This window comes from Megalobrama amblycephala, linkage group LG18 (genome assembly GCF_018812025.1).
Source record: "Megalobrama amblycephala isolate DHTTF-2021 linkage group LG18, ASM1881202v1, whole genome shotgun sequence".
NCBI classification, from domain to species: domain Eukaryota; kingdom Metazoa; phylum Chordata; class Actinopteri; order Cypriniformes; family Xenocyprididae; genus Megalobrama; species Megalobrama amblycephala.
In genome coordinates, this window is record NC_063061.1 from 17,499,355 (window position 1) to 17,526,511 (window position 27,157).

At 37.2% G+C, this 27,157-nt stretch overlaps 1 protein-coding gene across 8 annotated transcripts in view; it reads right to left on the reverse strand.

The window, feature by feature from the left end:
- The window catches only part of rap1gap2b (RAP1 GTPase activating protein 2b), a 96,209-nt gene that overhangs the window by 14,530 nt on the left and 54,522 nt on the right, over positions 1-27,157 (reverse strand). For 2 of the 8 annotated variants that reach the window (XM_048165641.1, XM_048165638.1), the window contains 8 exons: positions 7,375-7,459; positions 5,446-5,481; positions 5,194-5,235; positions 4,472-4,504; positions 4,155-4,367; positions 3,852-3,955; positions 3,675-3,753; positions 826-879 (listed from right to left, as the gene is read on the reverse strand). In XM_048165641.1, the coding sequence (XP_048021598.1) occupies positions 826-879; positions 3,675-3,753; positions 3,852-3,955; positions 4,155-4,367; positions 4,472-4,504; positions 5,194-5,235; positions 5,446-5,481; positions 7,375-7,449 (636 nt within the window). In that variant the 5' untranslated portion in view covers positions 7,450-7,459. Of the gene's footprint in view, positions 1-825; positions 880-3,674; positions 3,754-3,851; positions 3,956-4,154; positions 4,368-4,471; positions 4,505-5,193; positions 5,236-5,445; positions 5,482-7,374; positions 7,460-9,026; positions 9,300-24,351; positions 24,611-27,157 lie in introns of those variants that run through there. The other 6 variants (XM_048165640.1, XM_048165634.1, XM_048165637.1 and 3 more) reach the window with 6 other exon arrangements.

Below are 27,157 nucleotides of genomic sequence, written 5' to 3' on the forward strand. Positions count from 1 at the left end.
ACGGGTGCCCGAATATGGAAGTGAATGAGGCTTTGCAATTTTTTTTTTTTGTTTAATTTAAAAAAAAAAAAAAATTAAATCTAGGCCTACGTGAAATTCTGCATCCATTGTACGATTTTTTAATGTATTTTTTTTCCACCTCGGAAGGGCAACGTGAGTCGAGAAGGGCATACGGGCAGTTGCCCGGGCAACCTGAGCAACCCCCCTGTGCACGTCCCTGGTCACATGATCCTTTAGAATTCATTCTAATATGCTGATTTGCTGCTCAGGAAACATTTCTTATCAATGTTTAAAACACAGTAGAGCTGCTTAATATTTTTGTGGAAACCGTAATATTTTTCAGGATTCTTTGGTGAATAGAAAGTTAAAAAAAACAGCAAAATCGGACGAAGGATAGGTTCGAAAAAGTAGCTTTTTTTAAGGAAAATTCAAAATGGTGGAAAAATTTTCATGATGGAAAATTTCGTCTTCGGGTGCATTCGAATCATCTTGAGCCAAGGAATCAGATTTTTTTTTGTTTGTTTCTAGCCCTTACAGTTCAAAAGTTATTAGCATGAATGTAAGTCCAAATTTGGACAGTTGGTGGCACTAGAGGGATTAAGTTAGAGACTTCAAATTTGTTGTGGTTAATATTAAGACTGCTCTATCTGTGTGCCAAATTTCATAATTTCCCTCAAGCGGTTCTATGGGCTGCGCGGAAGAAGTTGAAGAAGAAGGAAGAATAATAACAACATGAACGTATAGGTACCTAGGCACCTTTGGTGCTTGGCCCTTAATTATATTACAATATCAATAATAAAAACATAATATTAATCTTGCACTCACCTTTGGGTATAGCACAGGACTAAATCTTAGACCTACAATGTCTTCACATAGTAGCTATAGTGGGGAAAACAATGACAAAACAGCCACTTAGTCAACAGTAGACTTATGGCTCACAAATTTAATTCTTTAAAGAGGTCATATCATACATTTGATAAATATTATGATATTTCACTTATAATGTTACTATTTTTTTGTGACAAACACACTCCAAAAATTTAGTTTTTTAGAAATATTTTCCACCCTCTGTCTGAATCTTACAAATAAATGGTCTGTTTTTTTTGTTGTTGTTGTTGATGTGTCTGTAAGAAATGCCACATTTGCATGCAAAAAGAGAAACTCCACTCAAACACGGGTTGTGGGTTTACTGTCATATCCGATATATTTTTTGAATGTAATATACTTTGACTTCCTCCATCCTTCAATAACAGCCTCTTTGCAAAGCTGCATTTCATAGAGACAGATTCACAAAACAATGGACCCTTTTCAGAATTAGAAGTTGTCATAAAGAGAGATGACAGCAAACAATATTAGTATTTGCATGCGCTCTAAAAGCAAAAGAAAAAATCTGAGATAGAGTTCCATGACTTTACAAAAGAGGGAAAAAATATAGAGAGATGGATTACAGCAGTCAGAAGAGAGAAAGATGTCAAATTTGTTGTTACTCCCTCCCTCAGCTGTTGTGCTTGCAGCAACATTAATTCATTTTTTGTCATTTACTGCCAAAGTAATATAACACAGCGTTATAAATGTGTGTGTATTTTTTAAAATGAAAACATTAAAGGTGCCCTAGATTATGCTTTTACAGTTTTTTTCGATTGCTAAACGACAGTGGGCACAACTGGAGTCACATGTGCAAAACTCTAACTACAGTCTGCACAGCAGCAGTTCATGTGGACCAAACTCTAGTTTGTTTTTCATTGCTTGAACACAGTTTTCAAAACTCTACACACTTATCCCATGACTTTAACCACAACCTGCACAACACTGTGGATTTACAGCACTTTGTTCAAATGCTAACACACTGCTGTCAAAACTGTGAACCACACATTCAAAACAGAATAGATTTTAGCCTTGTGCCTTTCAAACACTGCTGGATTAGCCCCTCAATTATTTGTTCGAATTACAGTATGTACTTTTAGTTTCTACCTTTTTTTTCTCATTACTGTAATTCCGTAAATTACTACAGACTATTGAAGCAAACTGCTCATTTTCATTTACCTTAAAGAACTGTTATGTTCTAAAAATTTAAATAAATCATGTGAAAGAATGTCACTCTTTTCTTTGAAGAAAATATTACTTTGTATGAAGTCACTGAAATTGTTCAAACTGTAAAGATGAAAAGTTTGTATTTTCTGTGTTGGAGTTTGATGCTAGTGTTTTTACTCTCAGTGTGTTCTGAGTGACAGTGTGTGTTATCTCAGTGAGGGTTGTGCATAGTGTTTGGCTGCACTGAGCCTGTTTTGAGTCATGTGTTAACTGTTTAGCTCAGGTGACTGTTGGTAGTGCAGACTGTAGTTAGAGTTTTGCACATGTAGCTCCAGTTGTGCTCACTGTCGTTTAGCAATCGAAAAAAAAAACTGTAAAAGATTTAATATAAGTCTAAGGTGTCCCCTGAATGTGTCTGTGAAGTTTCAGCTCAAAATACCCCATAGATTTTTTTTAATTAATTTTTTTAACTGCCTATTTTGGGGCATCATTATAAACGCGCCGATTTTATGCTGCGGCCCCTTTAAATCCCGTGCTCCACGCCCACAGCACTCGCGCTTGCCTTAAACAGTGCCTTAACAAAGTTTACACAGCTAATATAACCCTCAAAATGGATCTTTACAAAGTGTCCGTCATGCATGGGGCATGCATGCGTCGGATTATGTTAGTATTGTATACTGTTATATTGTTTACTTCTGATTTTGAATGAGTTTGATAGTGCTCCGTGGCTAACGGCTAATGCTACACTGTTGGAGAGATTTATAAAGAATGAAGTTGTGTTTATGAATTATACAGACTGCAAGTGTTTAAAAATGAAAATAGCGACGGCTCTCTTGTCTCCGTGAATACAGTAATAACCGATGGTAACTTTAACCACATTTAACAGTACATTAGCAACATGCTAATGAAACATTTAGAAAGACAGTTTACAAATATCACTAAAAATATCATGTTATCATGGATCATGTCAGTTATTATTGCTCCATCTGCCATTTTTCGCTATTGTTCTTGCTTGCTTACCTAGTCTGATGATTTGGTTGTGCACATCCAGGCGTTAATACTGGCTGCCCTTGTCTAATGCCTTTTATAATGTTGGAAACGTGGGCTGGCATATGCAAATATTGGGGGCGTACACCCCGACTGTTACGTAACAGTCGGTGTTATGTTTAGATTCGCCTGTTCTTCAGAGGTCTTTTAAACAAATGAGATTTATATAAGAAGGAGGAAACAATGGAGTTTGAGACTCACTGTATGTCATTTCCATGTACTGAACTCTTTTTATTTAACTATGCCAAGATAAATTCAATTTTTCATTCGAGGGCACCTTTAAAAACTTTATTAGATTTGCTATGTTGATAACTGTGCAAATGCGTCATCACAGTGTGAAAAGGGTCCATGGTGTGAGCAAAATTAATAAGTACATTTAACTTGGAGTTTTAGTTATATTTATTGGAAAACAAGACAGAAATAACGATTAAGAGAATGATTTTTTTTTTCAGTGCACACATCAAACTAACCCTTTAAAGACATACTGATTAACTTCATTGCTAAATTGTAAGCACTGTTATTTATCAATAAGACTTTAGGGAGTGTCAGGGCGATTTTAAGTGGATAAAGCCATCACTGCAGGCCACAATCATTACCTTTGCTAACTGAGGGACACTGGGGAGCTCAGTCAAGCCAGCCAAAGAGATCCTGTCATAAACTGTCTTTGATGGTGCCCTAAGCGAGGCAGAATTTGATAGAAAAATGCAATCAAACGTTTCAAAATGTGCCAATCATGTAATTACACAGAGAGGGTTTGAAAGGGCTGTTATTACCTGAGAATGATGTGCAGGTACTCTTGCTCCTTCACCTCCTCGTGTCTGAGGGACAGTACGAGGTTGCCATGGTTACTGGCCGTGCAGTAGAAGTTCAGATGTTCCTGAGACCCGCAGATAAGAGAAAGCAGTTTAATTGTGAACCAACATAAAGGACACTGCGTTAAATTACACCGACTGCTGATTATCACAGCTCTGACACTGAATGATCCATTTAAAAAGATCTTACACAAATATTTGCCAAAAGCCTTTGCCTGACGCTCCATTTAAGTATAACACCACTATATTAATGCGCGTTCTCACCCTGCCAATAAAGTGCTTGCGGTACGCACGAATGGCGAAGTTACTCTCCAGTGTGTAGCCAAACTCTCCTAAATTCCTTCCTTCTCCGTCTTCATCATCATAAAATCCATTCATCCAGTTCGGAATGGCGGCAGGGGCGTCGGGATCTTCAATCCAGTATCCGCCGAACTGAGGCAGGATGACCTGAGGGTATGGCTCACCCCTCTGTAACACCTTTGAAAGAGAAATCAAATGATTAGAATGAGACTGACGCCTGAAACACACATAAAGTGCTGTAAGAAACATTTATTAGTAACAGATGACTTAAATTGCTGTACCTCATCTATCCGTGGGTATGGAATATAATCATCCTGGAGGGGTAAAAAATATATATATATGTAAATATGAGATAATGCTGTAAATGGACATCTTCACAGTGCTTTGGAAAGACGTTTGTGCCATGACAGGAAGTGTGTTATGAGGCATTTGTTTAGCTCATGCAGCCCCATTATATGAGAAATTACATGCAGTCCACACAATGCTTCACAGTCATGCTTACAACAAATATTTTATGTGGCTGTCTGGACAAACTGAATGAACACATGCATCTGAGGGTAGGATTATTTCTTCAGTGGTTGCCTTTGTTGTTATTTTGCCGGAAGCCATTTAAAAAAACGCTAAATCCAACATTTGCTTTTAAACTATAGGTATAAAATGGGCTCCAAATGTCTGAGTCCATAAGTAAAAAAAATGCTTATATTTTGCATTTTCTACTTTATTAAAAATTATAAGCATAATAATTGTTTGAAAATTTGATTAGTGACTTAGAAATAACACCATTTTTTCTTCATTCTACCTTATTCTGTTTCTTTGCTTTCTTTCTTTCAAAATCCTAAATATTTTATGTCCTTTTCCAGACTTTTGCAGCCCACTGTACATGTGTAATGTTACATACATGGATGAAGAATGGCAACCTCATGCATTGAAAATACAACAGTTCCGAAACACAGACAAGCACTGAGCTGAGGTGCAATCTTGTAGATTTTTCACACCCTCTGACCTTTACTCTTTGTGGCCTCATTTCCTCCACCTCAGAAACCTGCTAAGAGGTCAGGGTCAAAAGGTTGCAGTGTTAGCAACCGACAGTGGAGGAGTGTTGAGTATGAGAGGCACAGAACGCATCAAAGTCTCATCTGAGGAAAGTCTGTTCTCTCAATGGCTATTTTGGACATCCAAGCCAAGCCCTATCTACTTTAATAGGAAAATCCGGTAATCTTTATATAAATTATACTACCAAAAGGATTTCACTTACTTCCATCTTTTCCAGCACATCAAAAAATTGAGTAGACTGTTGAAAAAGAAACAGAGGTCAATCTTTAGGCTAAGTATTTCACTCCTTATTACAGGTCAAAAACAAGTCCAGCATGCAATACAATCTACTACAGTCAGTGTGAATGACATGCTGTGGTTGTGAAGTCTCGTAATCCCTCATGTATTAATACAGAAAGCTCCGCTCACTGTCAGCTCAGAGTACTAAATATTAAAATCTGCTATTTTAGTTACAGTATGTCTGAAGACCTCACCATAGAAACACAATTTAATTTGACAATCTGTTATATTCATACACCTGCTTTATGAGGATCTTGTCTGACCAACCCAAGATAATCTGACAAACTGTTTTAAACATGCACATATAAAAAATCAAATTTAATCTAAAATTTAATCTAATCTAAAAAATTAAAAAAAGAAAGTGTTGAGGTTCCTCAGGGTTTGGTATTGGTACCCTTAAAGTTATACATACAGTAGGTAATAGTCTAGTTGTTTTTGTGAGGCAAGTTGGAACATATATCCCTGGTTTCACAGACAAGGCTTAAGCTAGTCCCAGACTAAAATGCATGTTTGAGCTGAAAGTAATTTGCACTGACATATCTTAAAATATGTCAGAGCCATTGTTTTTTCTCAAGATGCACACCAATTTTTTTCTAGGTTATGTTTATAAAAGCTACTTAAAGGGTTAGTTCACTCAAAAATGAAAATAATGTCATTTATTACTCACCCTCATGTCATTCCACACCCGTAAGACCTTCGTTAATCTTTGTAACGCAAATTAAGATATTTTTGTTGAAATCTGATGGCTCAGTGAGGCCTGCGTAACCAGCAATTCCTCTCTCAAGATCCATTAATGTACTAAAAACATATTTAAATCAGTTCATGTGAGTACAGTGGTTCAATATTAATATTATAAAGCAACGAAAATATTTTTGGTGCACCAAAAAAACCCCCCCAAAAAAACGACTTATATAGTGATGGCCGATTTCAAAACACTGCTTCATGAAGCTTCGGAGCATTATGTGTCGAATCAGCGGTTCGGAGCACCAAAGTCATGTGATTTCAGCAGTTTGGCATGTGATCCGAATCATGATTCAACACTTAACATGATTCGAAGCTTAATGAAGCAGTGTTTTGAAAATGGCCATCACTATACAAGTCATTTTTGGCGCACCAAAAATATTCTCGTCGCTTTATAATATTAATATTGAACCACTGTACTCACATGAACTGATTTAAATATGTTTTTAGTACATTAATGGATCTTGAGAGAGTAAATGTCATCGCTGGCTATGCAGGCCTCACGGAGCCATCGGATTTAATCAAAAATATCTTAATTTGTGTTCTGAAGATGAACGAAGGTCTTACGGGTGTGGAACGGCATGAGCGTGAGTAATAAATGACTAATTATTTTCATTTTTGGGCGAACTAACCCTTTAAATGCCCTAATTGAACTAAGGACTAATACTGGCTTTGTCTAAGCCCTGTCTGTTTTTTAATTTATGTTTACATCAGAACACAACAAAAATTATTCTCAATATACATGCAACTAGTGTACATTTAGTGCCTTTTTCAAAAACTTCTCTATTCTCAAAAAATGTGATAGACGTTTTCTTTCTTCCACCTTTGAGGAACATATAGACTACCTAGGGGATGACGTCTAAAGTCATGGTCTACTGAGTAAGCAGGGCATACAGGTTTATGCTGGAGTCTTGTCTCCAGGAGAGAGGGAGAATAGACGGTTTTATCTGCATGAACCAAATGAGTCAATAATTGCTGCTTTATAATAAACAATTTATGAAATGTTATCTGGAGGCTTGACTCCATGCCTTTTAGCAGCTGTAAGGTCTCTGAACAAATCCCCTTTTAGTGCTGATTCATAACAGGCCCCGAGAGCAGACGTGCTGCTTACCTTCATGGTGGGAGGGGCGGTTCTGGGGGGCGAGGGAGGGCAGTCTGCCAGGGGCACATTGGAGATAGTCAGCATCTCCTGCTTCCTGCAACACAGTGACATCATCACCGTCATTCCACATTTTTAAAATGACATTAAAACGTCAAATATACAGTCACTAATGTATGAAAATACACATAAGATATCTACTAATCGTAAAGGTGCATTCATTCTTTTTTTCCTCATTTAAATATTTTTTTGTTATTATCATTTAGTTTTTTGCTGAATACATACATAAATGTCAGTATAATAGCCATATTGGCTAACAAAACAAATAATACTGAGTGCACTGAATTTTGAATTGAATTTTGTAGGGTGGTCATCTTTACACAGAAAAGATCCTCACTGAAAGCCTTTCTATTGCCTCAGTCTTCGGGAATGCAGCTTTCCTATTTGACCCTCGTATGATTTCAAGATCATCAATAAAAAATGGGCCAAAGATGGGCAATCTGTTCTTTAAATGAGCTCTCTTGATAGGGGGCTGACAGGTGGAGGATCTACAGGCTCCTGCTCAAGATTAATATTCCTTTGCTTTCCACCTTCCTCTTCATAAGTGAGGTACGAATAGAGAAGCAGAAAGAAAAGGGGAGGTTGCATGGAGAGAGAAATGAACAAGGCTCTAAAAATACCCACCCAATCCTTCATAAGCTCTCTGTAAATAGATCCCATAAATCCATCAATATATTCGTATTAGGCAGTAAGTGACATATCGTTCATTACATGCTTGACAAGGTATTTCTCTCACATAGCCTACTCAACACTCACAAAACTAGCCAAATGAATCCAGTATGGATGCATATACAAACTAAAAACTTTTGATAGTTCAGCTCATATTTGGACCAAAAATCACAAGGAAATATACTGAATAATTGGCACCAAATGAAATAAACAACACATTATCTTCACACCTCTGGAAGGATGTGAACAGCTAATTGTCACATTGTCTGTCATTTTAGTCAACATGAAAACGCCTTTCCTGGACAACTCAGAAGTTAATTCGATCGATCGATCAATCAATCAATCAATCAATCAATCAATCAATCAATCAATCAATCAATCAATCAATCAATCAACCTATCTATTGTCTGTCTGTCTGACAGTGTATCTCTCCATCACAGAAGGGCACATTTCCTCTCAAAATATTCATAAATCATTTGCTGGGAAATTAATTTTGATCCTAAAATCAAGAGGTTACAAATTATGTTGAAATATATTTTACAATTCAACATTTTAAAATGTCAAAATGACTGAATCATGTACAGTACTGATACAAAATATGACTTTTTGCATACATTAATCATCATTAAAGATTATTTCTATTAATTATATTATTTATAAAATCATAAAGGTATTCAAAACATAACGTGCGCAGGACATGTAGGCCTAGAATTAATTAAGCTCAAGTTAAACATTCTCCCGCAGTTTCCAAACTTTGTGTTACAGAATCCAAAAACTGATCTGTGAACCATAGTGTTGATTCGACTACAAACTTAAATAATGAACGTTCTGACCTCTCTCTCTCTGTCTCTCACACACACACACACACACACACACACACACACACACCGATCTTAGGCTACAGACATATACAACCTAAAACGACGTTCACCCACCACTGGTTGTCCATCTCCGTCAGTCTCTGTCTCTCACACCGTTTGCGGGAGCGGTGGAGGAGTCCGATAAGAGCAGCGGCAGCACGGACACCTGCTCTCCGACAGCGCACTCTGGACCTGAACTCAGACATGGCTAAACCTCAGGTTCAGTCCTAGTCCTCGGTCTCCTGTCACACCACACTGACACCAGCTACAGCTGAATCTGCATCGTCACAATCTCCAAAGATGAGGTGCCGTCCTCACCAGCACAGACTGTATGTGTGCATCCTTCACCGTAAATAACTCTCATTCTCCCCCCTCTCTCTCTCTCTCTCTTTTTCTCTCTCTCTCACCCGCCCTCTCAAATGGCATTTCACTTTGACACCTTATTCTCAATTAAAGAGCTTTGATTGCTTAACCTCTGCTATTCAGTTTTTTTTAAAACACATTTCCACTATTTACCTCTCTTTTTCTCACCACATATATGTTTACTTAGATATGCTGTTGTATTTTTTTCTTGCATCTTTTTTTTTTCCACCTTTTGTCACCTTTCGTTTCATATATCTTGAAAGCTCACAGTATGGAATTATTGCTATTCCAGCTCTTTTCCTCCATTTGATATAGCGATTACATGGTGTGTGTGTGTGTGTGTGGATTTTGTTACACCCCTGTAGGCACATTTTTATCTGTGACAAGACTTTCAATCTCTTTAATGTTGAGTTAACCTTTCTCAATATCTCAAAAGACACTAAATCCTGAACAAAATACCAAAGATTAACTGATATTCCTTAAAATTACATTCATATCGTTCCAGATAAGAATTCTAACTTAAGGAATCTTTAACTTGTATAATTGATGTATGTTACTATTATATTTTGAAGCTGTGTTGTTTTAGACTCCACAGAAGGATTTTTTTAAGGCTATGTTTATACTCACTGCAATTACGAGGCCATTTTCATCATTTAATTTCACCTGCTGTGCAAATCCGCTCCTGCTTGTTATGATTGTGAGCAACAAGAGAGCATGTGCGTGTGAGCAAAACGTTTCCGCAACATAAAGAGCATTAAATGCTTCAGGGGATTTGCTATAGTTGAAGGAAATCGCTCTATGATGAGGCATTCAGACTCATCAAGAACTGTGTGTGTCAGACAAATGGCTGCCAGACAGATTTTTCAATACAACAAGTGTAACAATATGTAGTGTGCAATATGATGAGCAAATAAGCTCATTCCAAAAACAGTCATGAAATACAAATGGCTCTTGATGCGCGCTGGATGATTTGAGCATATCGGTTTGTGGTGTGGTGAAATGATACTGAATCATACTGAGGGATACTGAGGGTGTTATTTGGTAAAAACAGGAGATTTCAGTTGTTTCGTGTAAGCCACCAGACAGTGCTAAAGTGTTACAGAGCGGTTTTCACAGGAGTAACACACTGTGTTGAGGTGGGTGACAGACGCTGAGGTGGGAATGTGCGAGAAGAAGGATGTTGGGTGAGAGTGGAGATGATATTTTCACGTGAGCAAATGATAAAATGTAGCAATTTTAAGGTTTAGATGTCATCAGGATGTATTTCTGAATGCAGTTACATTGCAAATCCAGCCACTGTCCTGCAGTGTTTAGCTCAAACCATGATCGAACTCAATTACCTGCAATTTTCTAGTAACTCTGAAGACCTTGACTAGCTTGTTCAGGTGTGTTTGATTAGAACTGGAACTAAAATTTGCAGGGAAGTGATCCTCCAAGAAAAGGATTTGAGGAACCCTGCTGTATACATTAAAGGTGATAGAGAGGATTTTTTCTTCGACTCGACTGAGAATCCAAAGACTGTTAGTGAGTTTTTGAAATGAGCGCATGCGTAAGAACAGCCCCCCTCCTTCACAGCTCATTTCAAAGGAACGCCTCCCAAAACTCGTGCACGAGTATTAGAACACGAGTGTTTACCACCAGCATTCGCTGTGTCGTGGTTTTTGGATTCATTATGTCGGACTCACCGCAGGTAACTCATAATCTGCAGTTGTTACTCATGTCTCCTGACAAAAACATTGCATGCGGCGCATGTGGAGTGTGGAAAGTTACTGGAGCGCGCAGCCGCGCTCGTCTCTCACAAGGAACGTCATGGCAGTGATTGACAAGCCAGAGGGCCAATCGTTTACGCGATGATCGCGTAAACGATTGGCTGATGTTTTTAAGGCCCTACCTCGTGCACAGATGATGTATATTAATATTATTCCTTTCAGTGCACCTAATAAATAGTCTTTTATCAGTTAGTAAAGACAGTTTCAAGTAATATTGCAAAAATGTATAAAACAAAACATCCTCTTTAGCACCTTTAAGCAACTATGCTTTTTCTTCTTTGTCAACAAATGGTCAGGTTAAAAAAGACACTTAACCTTAAAAAAATGTTGATCGTCAACCACTAAATGTTCCTATGAGCTTTTTTAAGGTTTGCCATTTTGCACCCCTAATGTTTAAATGCAGTTTAAAACATTGATTTGTGTTTTTGCTTGTTATTTTCTAGCAATAAATTCATTTCAGTGAATGCTGTTTGAGTTTAGATTGGGCAAACTGTTTTGTTTTTTTTTTGGATTGGTTTTGCATGTTCTTACAGTTATTTATTTACTTTTTTTACAATAACTAGGACACATTTCTCAATACTTTGGTCACTTTTCAAAACTCTTGGCATAGTTAATTTCACATTTAAAATGCACTAAAAAAGGTCATTCCTCGCAAGATTTTCAACCAACAAACTCACTTTGTCACTCATAAAACAATGACCTAAAAACACTAACAACAGGCAGCATTATACAGTGTTTTCTTTTGTAAATTTCCTTATAAAACAAGAACGACGCTCTTTGCTGCTTATAATTCACTGTAGTTTGTTATATAGTCCATGTTTACATTACAGTACAAAATTATTCCTAAATGTTCCCCTTTTAGATGATAGATGATAATGATGGTGACTGAGTTATTTTTAATTTCAAGGAATATTTATCATGCACTAATAGGGTTGTGAGCAAAATGATGGACACAGCTAAATGTGCTTTTAAATCATGCTTTTGGGCATTGAATAACAAAATATTTTTAATAAAATTTATTGAATATCAAGGTATACCACATTTGCACAAAGTGCCAGATACAGATTAGAAATTATGCACATTCACAACTGCATCAGATAAAGATTAACCTACACATTTTTACAAAATGTTAAAGACCCCCTTTTAATGTTGTTTATATGTCTATGTGGTGTTTTTAATATGCTTTAAGAGAAACCATGTGCAAATTCATAAGTTAACACCATTGCTGAGTATTTTCTCTTTAAAACTGTAGTGAAAATAAAAAGAGTCTCAAACCCGTGGTTTAAAATCGAAGGTGTTTGTGACATCACAAACCAGCTTGTAACCAATCATGCCGGTGGGTTTTAGAATATCATTAACTAGACCGCTCTGAATCGGGGAGTATCAAGAGAATATATCCCGGTATATTTTTCTGTTGATATGAAAAATTGGGTAGATTTAACAATATAGCAGGTGTATGATGTATATGTTGTTCAAAGCGCTTCTAATGATACTGATTTTCAGAAGGCAGCTGTATGACTTGCGAATGGGAACATGGTTTGTAACATTAGCAACACATTATTGGCAGATGTTTGATAATGTAGTCGAGCAAAAGGCTAATCATATTACTGCCATGTGTCCGACTTTGTAAAAAGCGATACCATTGTGCAAATAAGTTGACCGAGTGGATCTCTGAGCTCGCTCGAGTGAGTGGAGGCGGGGCTAATTAGCATATTCATAGATCTGTGTATATTAAATGAAGCAAGGGTGTAGGGCTATTTTAAGGCAATTTTTTTTCACAGGAAAAAATGTTTAAATACATCACTTTGGTGATCAAAGATGAGTTTTAAAATGATTGACTACAGGGGGACTTTAAAAGTGAATTATTTTGTAACATTTTTTTTGTTGTTACCACAATTGAAAATACATAAGATGTTCCATGATAACTGACAGCTAATTCACAGGAAGATACACAATCAGAGCTGCATGCTTAGTATTCAAGGCCACTGATCTGCCGGGCGCACACGTGTTGGGAGAACTGGCCCCCTGCTGCCTTCATGTCTGATACACACATGCAATTACAGATTAGACCCTGCAGACTGTCACGGTCATGTTGAGGGGCCGTTTAAATGACACCATTTTCAACTAAAAACGGAAAACTTTTATGTGTTTTGCCCGTTCATTTACACGACAATGGCGTTTTGGGGGCCTTAAAAGGCAAACATTTTGAAAATGATACCATTATCGTCTTCATGTAAATTACAAAAATGCGAATTTGTGAAAATGGTGACATCATGTGCATGTGTATTTTGTGTTCAGTCTATAGGCCAGTGGTCTCAAACTCAATTCCTGGAGGGCCACAGCTCTGCACAGTTTTCTAGTAATCCTGAAGACCTTGATTAGCTGGATCAGGTGTGTTTGATTAGGGTTTGAGCAAAACTGTGTAGAGCTGTGGCCCTCCAGGAATTGAGTTTGAGACCACTGCTGTAGGTGCTTAGCTTTTCTTTAAAAAGTGACATCGGCAACTACTGGCCTGGCATGAATAATACAGCGTTTTTCAAGCCCCCCGGTAGTCAATAATTTTATTGACTAAAAAACTCCGCTTTGATCACGAAAATGACATATTTAAATGTTTTTTTCCTGTGAAAAGCATTTCTTCATGCCTTAAAATAGCTGGAATGTAACTCTACACCATCGCTTCATTTAGTATACGCGGATCTATGAATATGCTTATTAGCCCCACCTACACTCACTCGAGCGAGCTCAGAGATCCACTCGGTCAACCTACTGAGGTAAACGCTGCACAATGGTATCTGACACATAAATTTAAAGGGATAGTTCACCCAAAAATGAAAATTTGATGTTTAGCTTACCCCCAGTGCATCCAAGATGTTTGTTTCTTCAGTAGAACACAAATGATGATTTTTAACTCCAACCGTTGCCGTCTGTCAGTCAAATAATGCGAGTGAATGGTAACACAATTTATAAGAGTCAAAAAACATGCACAGACAAATCCAAATTAAACCCTGCGGCTCGTGACGACACATTGATGTCCTAAGACACGAAACCATTGGTTTGTGCAAGAAAACGAACAGTATTTATATCATTTTTTACCTCTAAAACACCACTATGTCCAACTGCGTTCAGCACTCGCTTAGTGAGGTCTGATCGTGCTCTCACAACGGCAGTAATGTCTCACGCTTATACTTCAATGAGTGCTAGACGTTTCTTACGCTGTCATGATATATAAATGATATAAATACTGTTCGTTTTCTCGCACAAACCGATCGTTTCGTGTCTTAGGACATCAATGTGTCGTCACGAGCCGCAGGGTTTAATTTGGATTTGTCTGTGCATGTTTTCTTGACTCTTATAAATTGTGTTACAATTCACTCGCATTATCTGACTGACAGACGGCAGCGGTTGGAGTTAAAAATCATCATTTGTGTTCTACTGAAGAAACAAAGTCACATACATCTTGGATGCCCTAGGGGTAAGCAGATAAACATCAAATTTTCATTTTTGGGTGAACTATCCCTTTAATTAATATGATTAGCCTTTTGCTTGACTATGTTATCAAACAGCTATTAATGTGTTGCTAATGTTACGCAAACCATGTTCCCGTTAGCCATCTGTTAATCAGACAGCTGCCTTCTGAAAATCATTATCCTTAGCACTGTGAACAACTTAGACGTCATCGGAGAAAGTTCATCATAACATCGTAATATACATCATATACCCGCTATGTTGCTGCAATATTGCTACCGGATTTTTCATATCAACAGAAAAATATACCGGGAATCGGGATAACCTGGCTTCTCCAGACTCCCTTGCTTCAGAGAGGTAATTGTTAGTGATGTGCTAAAGCCAGTTGGCACGTTAAGCATATTAAAAACACCATATAGACATATAAACAACACTAAAAACTTGATTTTCACCAAAGGGGGACTTTAATCTTTTTGGCGGCTCAGTGTGAACGGGGATCGTTTTGACCATGCTGTCGTCTGTACGTGGAAAACGCAAAGGAAAAACGTTTCTGTTTTTAGTACATCATTGTTGCGTAAACATAACCTAAGTTTTCGTTAATTCCTGGTGTATATTAAAAGATATTTCTTCATTCATTCTGCATCACACATCTCTCTTATTGGATTATCTACACAAACTCCTGAGACAGACAGAGTACAAAAGCACTTTATCCTAAAACGTGACAACAGCAGCTGAGATTTCAGTGGGTAAATATCTGAAGTCTACAGGTTTCTGTCTGCCCTTCTCTTCTCAGCAGGGATGCCACACTGTCTGGCATTGGCTTCTCAGTGTAGTTCATGCACGGCCCCCTCCTTTTCATTGCTTCTTTTCATTAAATCCCTAGAACATACTGCTCTAGCACAAGCACAAAGGCTAAAGGTATAAGGCTGATCTAGAAGTCTCTCTCTGTGTTGCTTTTGAAGTGTTTTCTGAGCACGTGCCCTCTATTATGACACTGTGGACCAAAACACCTTCAATTTATCAGCTTGATAGCAACAGACAGCTTGTGTTCCCAGAGGCCAGATGAAGTTTGATATTTCATATATCACATCACATGATGCTTAATACATCCCTTTGTCCCTTCATGACCATTATAAATGGACATCATAAGAAATATAATTATTTTGATAATATTGGGGTCCACACCAAATGTTTCCCAGAAGACAAATGAATACAATTTACCTTGATCTTCAAATTCAAATAGTTTTCACACCCCGGCTCTTAATGCGTCATGTTTACTTCTGGAGCATCAGTGAATGTTTGAACCTTTTTTAATAGTTGTGTTTGAGTCCCTCAATTGTCCTCAGTGTGTAAAGATGGATCTCAAAATCATACAGTCACTGCTGGATAGGGTTCAAATATGCAAAAAATCCTTGAAAACTGAAGAATCTGCAGGACCTGGAGGATTTTTCTGAAGAACAGAGCTCAGTTTAACTGCTCAGGACAAACAAGAGACTCATGAACAACCATCACAAAACAAAAAAAACAATCGTAGATCATCCAGGTAACCACACACAGTATTAAGAATGAATGGTTCCCAAACTTTTGAACGGGTTATTTTAATAAATTCAGCTTTTTTTTTTTGTCTTGTGGACTATATGTAAACATCTTTTATGTAAAATATCTTACTCAGATAATAATAAACATAATGCACATCGCTCTGAGGGGTTAATAAAGCCCTTCTGAAGTGAAGCGATGCATTTGTGTAAGAAAAATATCCATATTTAGTTATAAAAAAATCTAGCTTCCGCCAATCCACCTTTCATATTCAATTTACGTAAAGAATGTAAGCTTTACAGAAGGTGTAGGATTTAGTGTAAATGTTTTAATCTTCCAGAGGTGTTACAGTTTTTTCATAGGTTGAATATGGAAGGAAGTCTGCTAAATAGTTTATGGATGCTAGATATTTTACTTTATAACTCTCTAACTCATCGCTTCACTTCAGAAGGACTTTATTAACCCCCTGGTGCTGTGTGGAGTACGTTTTGCTTTGGATGGATGCACTTCTTGAGCTTCATACTCGTTAGTCCTGTTCACTGCCATTATAAAGCTTGGATGCATCAGGATATTTATTAATATGACTCAGATTGTGTTCATCAGAAAGAAGAAAGTCATATACACCTAGGATGGCTTGAGCAGCTATCGGTCACTTGTTCACACATTTACAATCCGAATTCCGGAAATGTTGGGACGTTTTTTAAATTTGAATAAAATGAAAACTAAAAGACTTTAAAATCAAATGAGGCGATATTTTATTCACAATAGGACATAGATAACATAAATGTTTAAACTGAGAAATTTTACACTTTTACTAAATGAGCTCATTTCAAATGTGATGCCTGCTACAGGTCTCAAAAAAGTTGGCACGGGGGCAACAAAATGGCTGAAAAAGCAAGAAATTTTGAAAAGATTCAGCTGGGAGAACATCTAGCAACTAATTAAGTTAATTGATATCAGGTCTGTAACATGATTAGCTATAAAAGGGGTGTCTTAGTGTGGCAGAGTCCTTAGAAGTAAAGATGGGCAGAGCTGTGAAAGAGTGCGTAAAAAGATTGTGTAATACTTTAAAAACAATGTTTCTTAACGTCATATTGCAAAGGCTTTGCAAATCTCATCATCTACAGTGCATAACATCATCAAAAGATTCAGAGAAACTGGAGAAATCTCTGTGCGTAAGGGACAAGGCTGAAGACCTTTATTGGATGCCCGTGGTCTTCGGGCCCTCAGACGACACTGCATCACTCATCGGCATGATTGTGTCAATGACATTACTAAATGGGCCCAGGAATACTTCCAGAACCCCTATCCGCCGTGCCATCTGCAGATGCCAACTAAAGCTCTATCATGCATATAAGGAAGCCATATGAACATGGTCCAGAAGCGCCGTCGTGTCCTGTGGGCCAAAGTGGAAAAGTGTTCTATGGTCAGAATTTGTCCAAATTTGACATTCTTGTTGGAATTCACGGATGCCGTGTCCTCCGGGCTAAAGAGGAGGGAGACCTTCCAGCATGTTATCAGTGTTCATTTCAAAAGCCAGCATCTCTGATGGTATGGGGGTGCATAAGTGCATACGGTATGGGCAGCTTGCATGATTTGGAAGGAATTTTTAGAGCAACATATGCTCCCCTCCAGATTATCTCTATTTCAGGGAAGGCCTTGTGTATTTCAGCAGGACAATGCAAAACCACATACTGCAGCTATTACAACAGCATGGCTTTGTTGTAGAAGAGTCTGGCTGCTGAATTGGCCTGCAGTCCTGATCTTTCACCTATAGAGAACATTTGGCACATTAAACGAAAGACGACCACAAACTCTTCAGCAGTTGGAAACCTATATCAGGCAAGAATGGGACCAAATTCCAACACCAAAACTCCAGAAACTCAAAACCCCGATGCCCAGACGTCTTCACACTGTTTTGAAAAGAAGAGGAGATGCTACACCATGGTAAACATGCCCCTGTCCCAACTATTTTGAGATTTGTAGCAGGCATCAAATTTGAAATTAGCTAATTTTTTGCATAAAATTGTAAAATTTCTCAATTTAAACATCTGTTATGTTATCTATGTTCTATTGTGAATAAAATATTGGCTCATGTGATTGAAATTCTTTTAGTTTTCATTTTAATCAAATTTAAAAAACGTCCCAACATTTCCGGAATTCGGGTTGTATTTTCTACATGGAGAAGGGGGAATGGCGCATAGTGCACTATATAGGGGATAGGGAACAATTCAGACAGTGTAAATATGCTTTCCATCAGGACGAATGAAGTCTGGTTTCATGTTAGTGTCACGTGTTCCGCCACAGCGCACAGTCTGCTCTGGTCCAGAGATACGACAGCACAGAGCGGATTACATGCACGAGTCGGCACAGACCACAAAACATATCAGACTTATTTGAATTCTGCACAGAATGCTGTATTTGAAAGCGATATGGAGGAGATTAGGAGAAAAACTGTTAGAGATTAGGAGGAAACTGCGGCTTTACCAAGTTTAACAGCTCTGGCCAAGCTGTGATATACATGAAATGCTATTGGCTATTTTAAAAAAAAGAGAGGAGCTGCTCGATACGTCCCGCCCTGTTTTAGTGGAAATTACGTCAACGCAATGAATAATGCTATGCATTTCAAGGCACTTCATTGGATCTTTAATACTGTAGGCTTTTTGAAATGCACGACCCCCTTTGGTACGTGCTGTTTCACCACACCTCCATCTGTTCACTCATTCTTCTCCTGACCTTTTCTCTGGTCTTTACCTCTGTCTTTTTATCTGCTCTTTCCGTCTCTGTTGCACCGTGTCTGTCCCCCACTGCTCTGATGTACACTGTCCTGCTTTGATCTGTACCCAGGAGGCAAGAAACATTTCAAAATCAGATGCATCCGTTGACTTCTGTCAAAAATGAGTTTGCATCTTTTCTAAGGGTAAGAAAGTAACTTGACATGGTTGCAGTCACTCAACTGTGAGAAGTAGAAAATATAAATGGACAAAGATTGAGAGATACGGATGAGAGCAACAAAAAAGCATAAAAACAGAGGAAAGCAAATCAAGAGGTAAAATAAGAAAGAAAATGATATGCGGCACTATATCCACCAACACAGTACTGCAGCAAACACAATAGCTTCTAATTGAAATGCTGTTCATTTACATCAGCTGTCTGTACCAGAGAGGTTGGGACGCTACACTGCACATCCTTCTGTCGGGAAGTGCACAATGCGTGTCCTGATTAACACGCCACTCCACTTAATGGTACTATGATGACACACAAAGAGTTTGAATCTAATCATGCACAGCTGTTGAAATGCCTTCAGAAGCTCAGGCCAACGAAAGACACTGTTTGCACACGTTCAAATACTAAAGACCTGTTTGTGAATATACTTACATTATAAGTCAAGGAAACCTTTTAGATGTAGCAAATTTAGAGTATTTGTATTTTTAAAGGTCTTATCCTAATGAAATATTTAAGTTTGTTCTGATAAAATTGCATTGAACTCAGGATACAGTACACACTTCCTGATTTTAGACACGTTTCTGGGTCAACATATTTTGTTGATCCTGGAACAACATTCCTGTCTGAAAATGTAATCCTAACCATATCCCTACCCCTAAACCTAACCTTACCCATAACTGATCCCTAAAATTAGCGCAAAATAATAGATGAATACCTAATTCTGGTTGTGAGCCTAAACTTGTCATAAACTGTAAACTTGTCCCTCAAATATAATTGGTTGATTGGAATGTTGTTCCAGGATCAACAAAGATGTGGTACATGTTGTGCTTGGTGAAATCAGGTTCTGCATACAGTACAGTATAATGTGAATGTAAGGCCCTCTAGTGGTTATATTTTGATAAAAGATGTTGATGTTAAATACAGTATATCGCATAAATTGTTTATTTTCATACTATAAAGACAAACTATGTCCACGTTGTAGCCAACTGGTATTTACCCATGTGCTGGGGGAAAATCCATTCATGTTTGTTTAGATCTGATCAGTCAAATAATGTGGTTGGACATTGGCTGCCACAGGCAGTGCTGCATGTGAAACCGCTAATATTTTGCAATCCGCTGGGTTCACATTTAAATGCTATGAAATCAAGAGTACTACAGAGTTAAGTTCCCTTTCGAGGAAAGTCTGTCCACATGAAGGACAAATTTGCAACACCTCAGGGCAACTATTTCAGGCATCCAAGTTCAACTATCTTGAATGGGGAAATCCTAATTCCTGAATGTCAAAAATGTTTACACACTGACATTTAAATAACATAAACTATCCAATAAATGCTCTTTCTCCCATTCAAGTAATATGAGTGCAAAGTCTTTGGTTAAGTGCAGTCCCTCTACTTGTGTCTCCACAAATTCAGCTTAAAAACAAAACAGTCTAAAGTAATGAAAGCTAAAAGTAGCATTAGTTTGCGTGTCAAATTCAGATTAGTAACTTAACGGATTAGTTCACTCTAAAATGAAAATTACCCCAAGATTTACTCGCCCTCAAGTCATCCTAGGTGTGTATGACTTTCTTTTTTCTGATGAACAGTTATATTAATAAATATCCTGATGCATCCAAGCTTTATAATGGCAGTGAACGGTACCAACGAGTATGAAGCTGAAGAAAGTGCATCCATCCATTATAAACGAATGCAAAACACCTCTGAGGGGTTAATAAAGTCCTTCTAAAGCGAAGCAACGCGTTTTTGTAAGCAAAGTATCCATATTTAACAAGATACGAAGTAAAATATCTAGCTTCCATCAGACCGCCTTCCGTATTCCACTTACAAAGAATTTTTTTTCATTAGTTGATTACGGAAGGTGTAGGACGTAGCGTAGCGTTATGAACTGTGAGAGTTTTACACTTTCTTGATGAGTTGAATACGGAAGGCGGACTGGAGGAAGCTAGATATTTTACTTTATAATGTGTTAAATATGGATACTTTTCTTATACAAACGCATCTCTTCGCTTCAGAAGGCCTTTATTTACCCCCCTGGAGCCGTATGGAGTACATTTATAATGGATGGATGCACTTTCTTCAGCTTCATACTCGTTGGACCCGTTCACTGCCATTATAAAGCTTGGAGGACTCAGGATATTTTTTAATATAACTCCGATTGTGTTCACCAGAAAGAAGAAAGTCATATACACCTAGGATGGCTTGAGGGTGAGTAAAGCTTGGGGTAATTTTCATTTGAAAGTGAACTAATACTTTAAACAAGGATATGGAGCCTGCTGTACACCAGTTGTGAAATTCCATACTGGTCTAAGCTGATGAAACTGGTCGATTTGGGGATTTTTTTTGCTATAGTTAAGAAGTCTGATGTAAACCATCATCTAAAACGAAACATATCCTGACGAGTCATGCTGTTGTTGTTGTTTTTTCTAAGTCTAATTGCTATTCTTTTAGAACAGTTTTGCAACATGACTATGAGTTTTCACAGCAGGAGCTGTCATTACCACTGTTCCTCTTTCACATAGTGATTTTGAATTGTTGCTGTCTTTAGCCTAACTGCCTCCAGCAGAAATGAGCTTCAGTCATAATAGGGCCATGTGAAACTGAGTTGTAGAGGGAATGAAACTTAACTAGATCACAATCACACACACAATATGCTTGCAAACATACAGGCACACTTAGTGCTGCATGAGTTTTAAAGGTTACTAAAAAGAACAAAATATGAAACAAATCTAAACAATTTATATCCAGAAAATTAAGTTTTTGTCTACACTATAAGTGCTGAAGTTGTGTAACTGTTTTTCCCTATGAAAGGATCTCAATCTTCCAGCTACGCATTTATTTTTCATCAGATGAGCACGGCTCCTGTAGGGGATGATGGAGGGATAGAGAAAGAGAGGAAGAGGAGGAATGAGCAGTGATGTGGAAGAGGCTCTGTCCACTGAGGACCAGCAGTCAAAGGATAAATAAAGTGTCAAGTGCTCTAAAAGTGAGGATGAACTCTGATTGAATACCAGAAGCTCAGTGAACGCACTTAAAGTAGAGAACAGACTAAAATACAAAGAAATGAATTTAATAATGCAATTTAAGTGCTAAAATACCCCTGACGATCACTTGTATGTTCCTGTAATCGATACATTTAAATTACATCCTGATATTTACCTGGTTATATCTTTAAAAAGTATAAATTAGTTTAACCCTCTGATACTGTTAGGTCATTTTTGACTGAAAAATGTCACTTTTTTTAAATAATTTTTTACTTGGAATGGTGAGAAACTTGGCAAAGGTTTTGGCGCTTGCTATGTGAACACACAAAAAAATCACGGATATGATTTGAAAAGGTCAAATAGTCCTGAAAAAAGTCAAACTTGTACTGTTCACAGTCAAAAATGTCTGCACGGAAATTAATGTAAGTGAATTTCATCTAGTGGAAATGTTTGGTATTGCGTCCAAACAAAATCTTACTGAAAGCTCATTTTTTGAGATATCAACCTTCAAGATTTACAACAGTTTAAGTTGGATATTTAATTTTCAGGTCTATGCTAAAAAAAGTGATTGAGAGGTAATAAATGGATCATAACTATTCCATAAATATAATTTAATACCATAAAATCCCCTAAAATACAAAATATTAAATAAAAAACGGATCTTTTGATGTGTAGAAGATATAGTACATTTATTTAATTGAAAAAGGATCATTTTTGACCACCACATGAGCAGCACCAGAGGGTAAATTAAATAAAATGTGCCTACCTTATAACATTGTATAGGCTAATGCATAATACTTTTTTTAAGTTGTAACCATGAAGTGTAATTTCTGCGCCACTAGCGTCACAAAACAGAACTGAAAAACACGTTTTAAACAGGTTTCCTGAACACTCCCTTCATCTGTCATTGGTCCAACAAACATATTGTCGTGCCCCCAAACTCGGTGGCTCAGTTAGTGTTTCTGTAGGTTAGATATAGGACTAAAAATAACATTACCTTTCAAAGGATCCTAATGCTAGGAATATGGTTATTTATTTTAACAATGTAAATGTCTCAGTTGAGCTTTATTTATTTGTATTCGGTACATTTCACTGTGGATTCTTTGGTAAATCAGTCGCAATTTCGATGCAGGCTTCGCAAACAGACTTTTACGATATGGACTCGACAGTAATGCGACAACATGTAAGTAACTGTGTTAATACTATTGCCTGATCTGATATGTAATGATTCATGTACAGTCAGATGTTCTTTGTCTATGTGTCCGTAATCCAAACCATTGACTGAACGGTCTGTTATTTAAACTGTGATTAAATTATATATAAAAAGTGATGAAAGAATGCTCCCTTTACAATCACTAGAGCTGTCAATCAAAAACGGATTTAATGAATCTCTTATTTAAAGGACACTACAATTATCCTGCCTTTAAGATGTATTATACATACATATTTCATAGAAAAAAAAAAACAATAATAACACTGGAAAGAGAAAACAAATGATATAATAATAATAATAATAATAATAAATATTATTATTTATTGATATTATTATTATTTATCAATAATTTGTGTTTCCTTTATGTCCCCAAAATATTTCCATTTTTCTTTTTCCCTATCATTATTTTTTATATTATGTTATTATATTATATTATATTATATTATATTATATTAGTAATATATTAAAATAGCAAACAAAAAACTGCTTTACCAAAAATTGTCTTCTCAAATGCACACCATCAGAATCATGCTAAATCTACACTTTTAAAATCCAGAAAAAAAAAAAACATGCATTATCTCTTCCTCATGGCTAGGGTAAGGAAGTTGTTCCCTGTTTGGATTTGCAGAGCAGGGAGAACCAGAGCTTGTGACAAGCTTTGCGGTGAGTAACGGATTATACTTTCATCACTGGAAACTGAGCTGAATGACACCCAAAGAAACACCAGCAGCACTGAGCCACTTACTGAAACTGTCAGGATATGCCGTCAGCTTATGTAACACTTCCATAATCCTTTGAAAATGACATGCATTGAATACTTCCCAACCTCCTCTTGTGCAAAGCGAAGCCACATCATATAAACATCACCCAAAGTGCTTTGCTCTGACATTTCAGTATTGTAAAATCACAGTTTGAATGGACCACATTAGACACAGATTCTATGCAAAACAAGATGTTTGCTCCTTCTACACAAAAATAACTCTCCTTTTATGAATTATATTTACTTAGTGCCATAAATACTTTTTATGCTGCTAAGTAACAAGAAACACTATAGAAATTACGTATTTTTGCTACAAGCATCAAAATATATCACAAACACAAATATTCTAAATTGAGAGCTGAACTCACCAGAGTCTCCGAGGCATTTTGAAGGTAACGTGAAGTTAAATGAGTCTCCAGTTCTTACCAACAGTTGAAATAATGGCCAGAACGAGAAGCACACACTTGCTACAGATTGCACAACCGCACTCTTAGGGTTTAGATGCTCCACAAGTACAAAGCATTACACTTTATCATAAGAGAGAGAGAGAGAGAGAAAGAGAGAGAGGGAGAGTGAAAGAGCGAGATGGAGGTAGGGAGGGAGGGGGGATGAAATCCTCCCAGACACCCTAGTATCCCTGTCTGCTTTGTTCACTCATTTTGATTATGCGCCACACACACAAACACAGATATGTCAGCAGGTTTAGGGAAGAAGGAAATAAATGGACTGATGTAACATACATTACACAAACCACCGTGAGCTTCTGAATAAATCATATGGCATCAAAGGTTGAATATTTAACATAATTTAATATTTAATACCACTCGCATCAATCAATTTTGAGCAAAACTACCATCAAGACACAATAATACACATTGTCGTGACACCAAAACCTCCTATCAGAGATCAGATCTGACATGCACGTCAAGTGCTCTGAGACTTACTTCATGTGTCAAATACACTTGCATGTGTCTGTATTAATATAATGTGACTGACAGGCACGTCAACACAGAGGTTCAAAAATACACAGATGATCCCTTGAAGATGTGCTTCAGGTGATAAAAGCAACTCAAACGATCTTGACACCATGCGTGACACATGTTGCCATGCGTGTTACAATTCAGTTCCAAATCAGAGCAAATGTAGCGAACAGCTTGTAAATGATGTCCTAGGGCAGGTTGCATAAACTGCTAAGTAGGGGTCGGCGATATGAACAAATTCTTATTTCACGATATGAGAATTTTTTTATGATAACGATATATATCACAGTATAGGTATTTTGTGTTATTTTATCTCATTTCTGTTATTAAAAATGTGAAAAAGAAGCAAATTACAAACAATAGGACAAATACAATAAAACAAAAACAAGAATTAAACAAATTAAGTTTTTATATAGGTTAATTTAACATGTAGTTAGAATTAATACAGAAATTATTGCATAGTCTTCACTGTATGAATTTAATATACGTTTATTCTTATTAAAGCTAAAAAAAAAAAAAAAAAGTTATTCAGTCAAGAGCAGTAAGTTATTTTCTCTTTTGTTTGAATTACATTAATGAAATTAGGCTGCTGTCACTTTAAGACCAAACACATGGATCTATTATAATGATACACATCCGGTTTACACCCAACAGTTTACTTACACTTGAGACATAACAAACTGTGTTTACATGAATACTCCACACGATGGGCATTTTGACAAAATTGCATTTGTATTTGACCATTCAAGCGAAATGAGACGTGAAAGAGAACTGAATTCACGATCGCATGCTGTGTCAGTCAGTTCTTTTTCACTGCTTATTATGCTTAATAACACTTTTAACATCGAGCACGTCCCAAATTTGCGATCGCCTTCTGAGAGGCAGCTTTCTGTGCGCACTTTGGCAGTGTGCCATTCAGCACGAACACTGCACCGAGTTACTTTTCAGGATATATTGCGCTTAAAACTCTTTAACGTCAGGCACATCCAACTCTTTATATTCTCATTTCATCTGAAATAGTGCTATATTTTTACATAGCGCGATATACACAATAAAGCAAAATATCGTGGTAACAATATATATCGTCATACCGCCCAGCCCTAACCGATAAGACTAGTCTTACAAGTAGGGTTGCCATGTTTTCACAACAAAATAGAGTGCCTCAGGGATGACGCATTTTTGTAGGCAAAATTAGCGAGTTAGCATTTTAGGACTTCCGGTTCCTACGGCGTAAAGTCTATGGGTTTTTTGAATGGGTTTTTGCTAAATTGCCTGAAATAAGGTCTGTGGTTAACAAAGCCTCTAAATATTTTCACGTTTTGATCTATGACATAAAACACACCAGTTATAACCCACTTGTGATTTTTTAAACTTTTACTGTGTCTTAAAATCGGCGGCTGCTAACAAATTGCTAAAAGGGACTACTTCCTTTGGCGGGGACTTTAGACGTCATCATTAAAAACGGGACATTTGGACAGCATTTCTCATGAAAAAGTGTATAAGTATTAATAACAGCGCAGATCATAATCAGCGAGCATGTTTTTAAATAAAGTTGTTTTCTAAATACAGTTTGAGGAAGCTTGGTGGTGACGACGTTGATCCGCGACTATGGTGTGCTGTAGTCCGTTTATAGTCTACTGTTAGCCTTTTATATCTGACGACTTTATTTAGGCTTCAAAATCTATAAATGTTGTGTTAACTTGTAAAGATTATCTTGATAGACAAAACGTGTAAGTGTCATAACCCTTTGTTAAACACAGAGCTTATTTTCTGCGATTTTCCAAAAGTCTATGGGAAAAATGCATAAGCTTTCAATCGAGGGAACCCTTGCGCCGCTAACTGGCCTACAAAAACGCGTCATCCCTGGGGCACTCTATACGCCCAACTGCTACTCAAAACTAGCCTAAAACTAGCCCAATCGTGATTCAGGAATCATGATTCCCCCGTTAAAAATTGCGCTCCGGGGGGTAAAATCCGCATTTTTGGTTGGGCTTCCCTGGTAAAAATTTGCATTCCAGGGGCTAAATGCCATGTTATTTGGGGTCGCTTGAAAAACAACTTGAAGTGACAGTGTTAAAGTAGCCCAAAATTACGTGGGAAAACTGCATACTTGGCAACACTGCTTACAAGTTAGTCATCACATTTTTTAAAGACTATTCATAACTGTTTTAAGTCACAGTTACATAAAAATGTA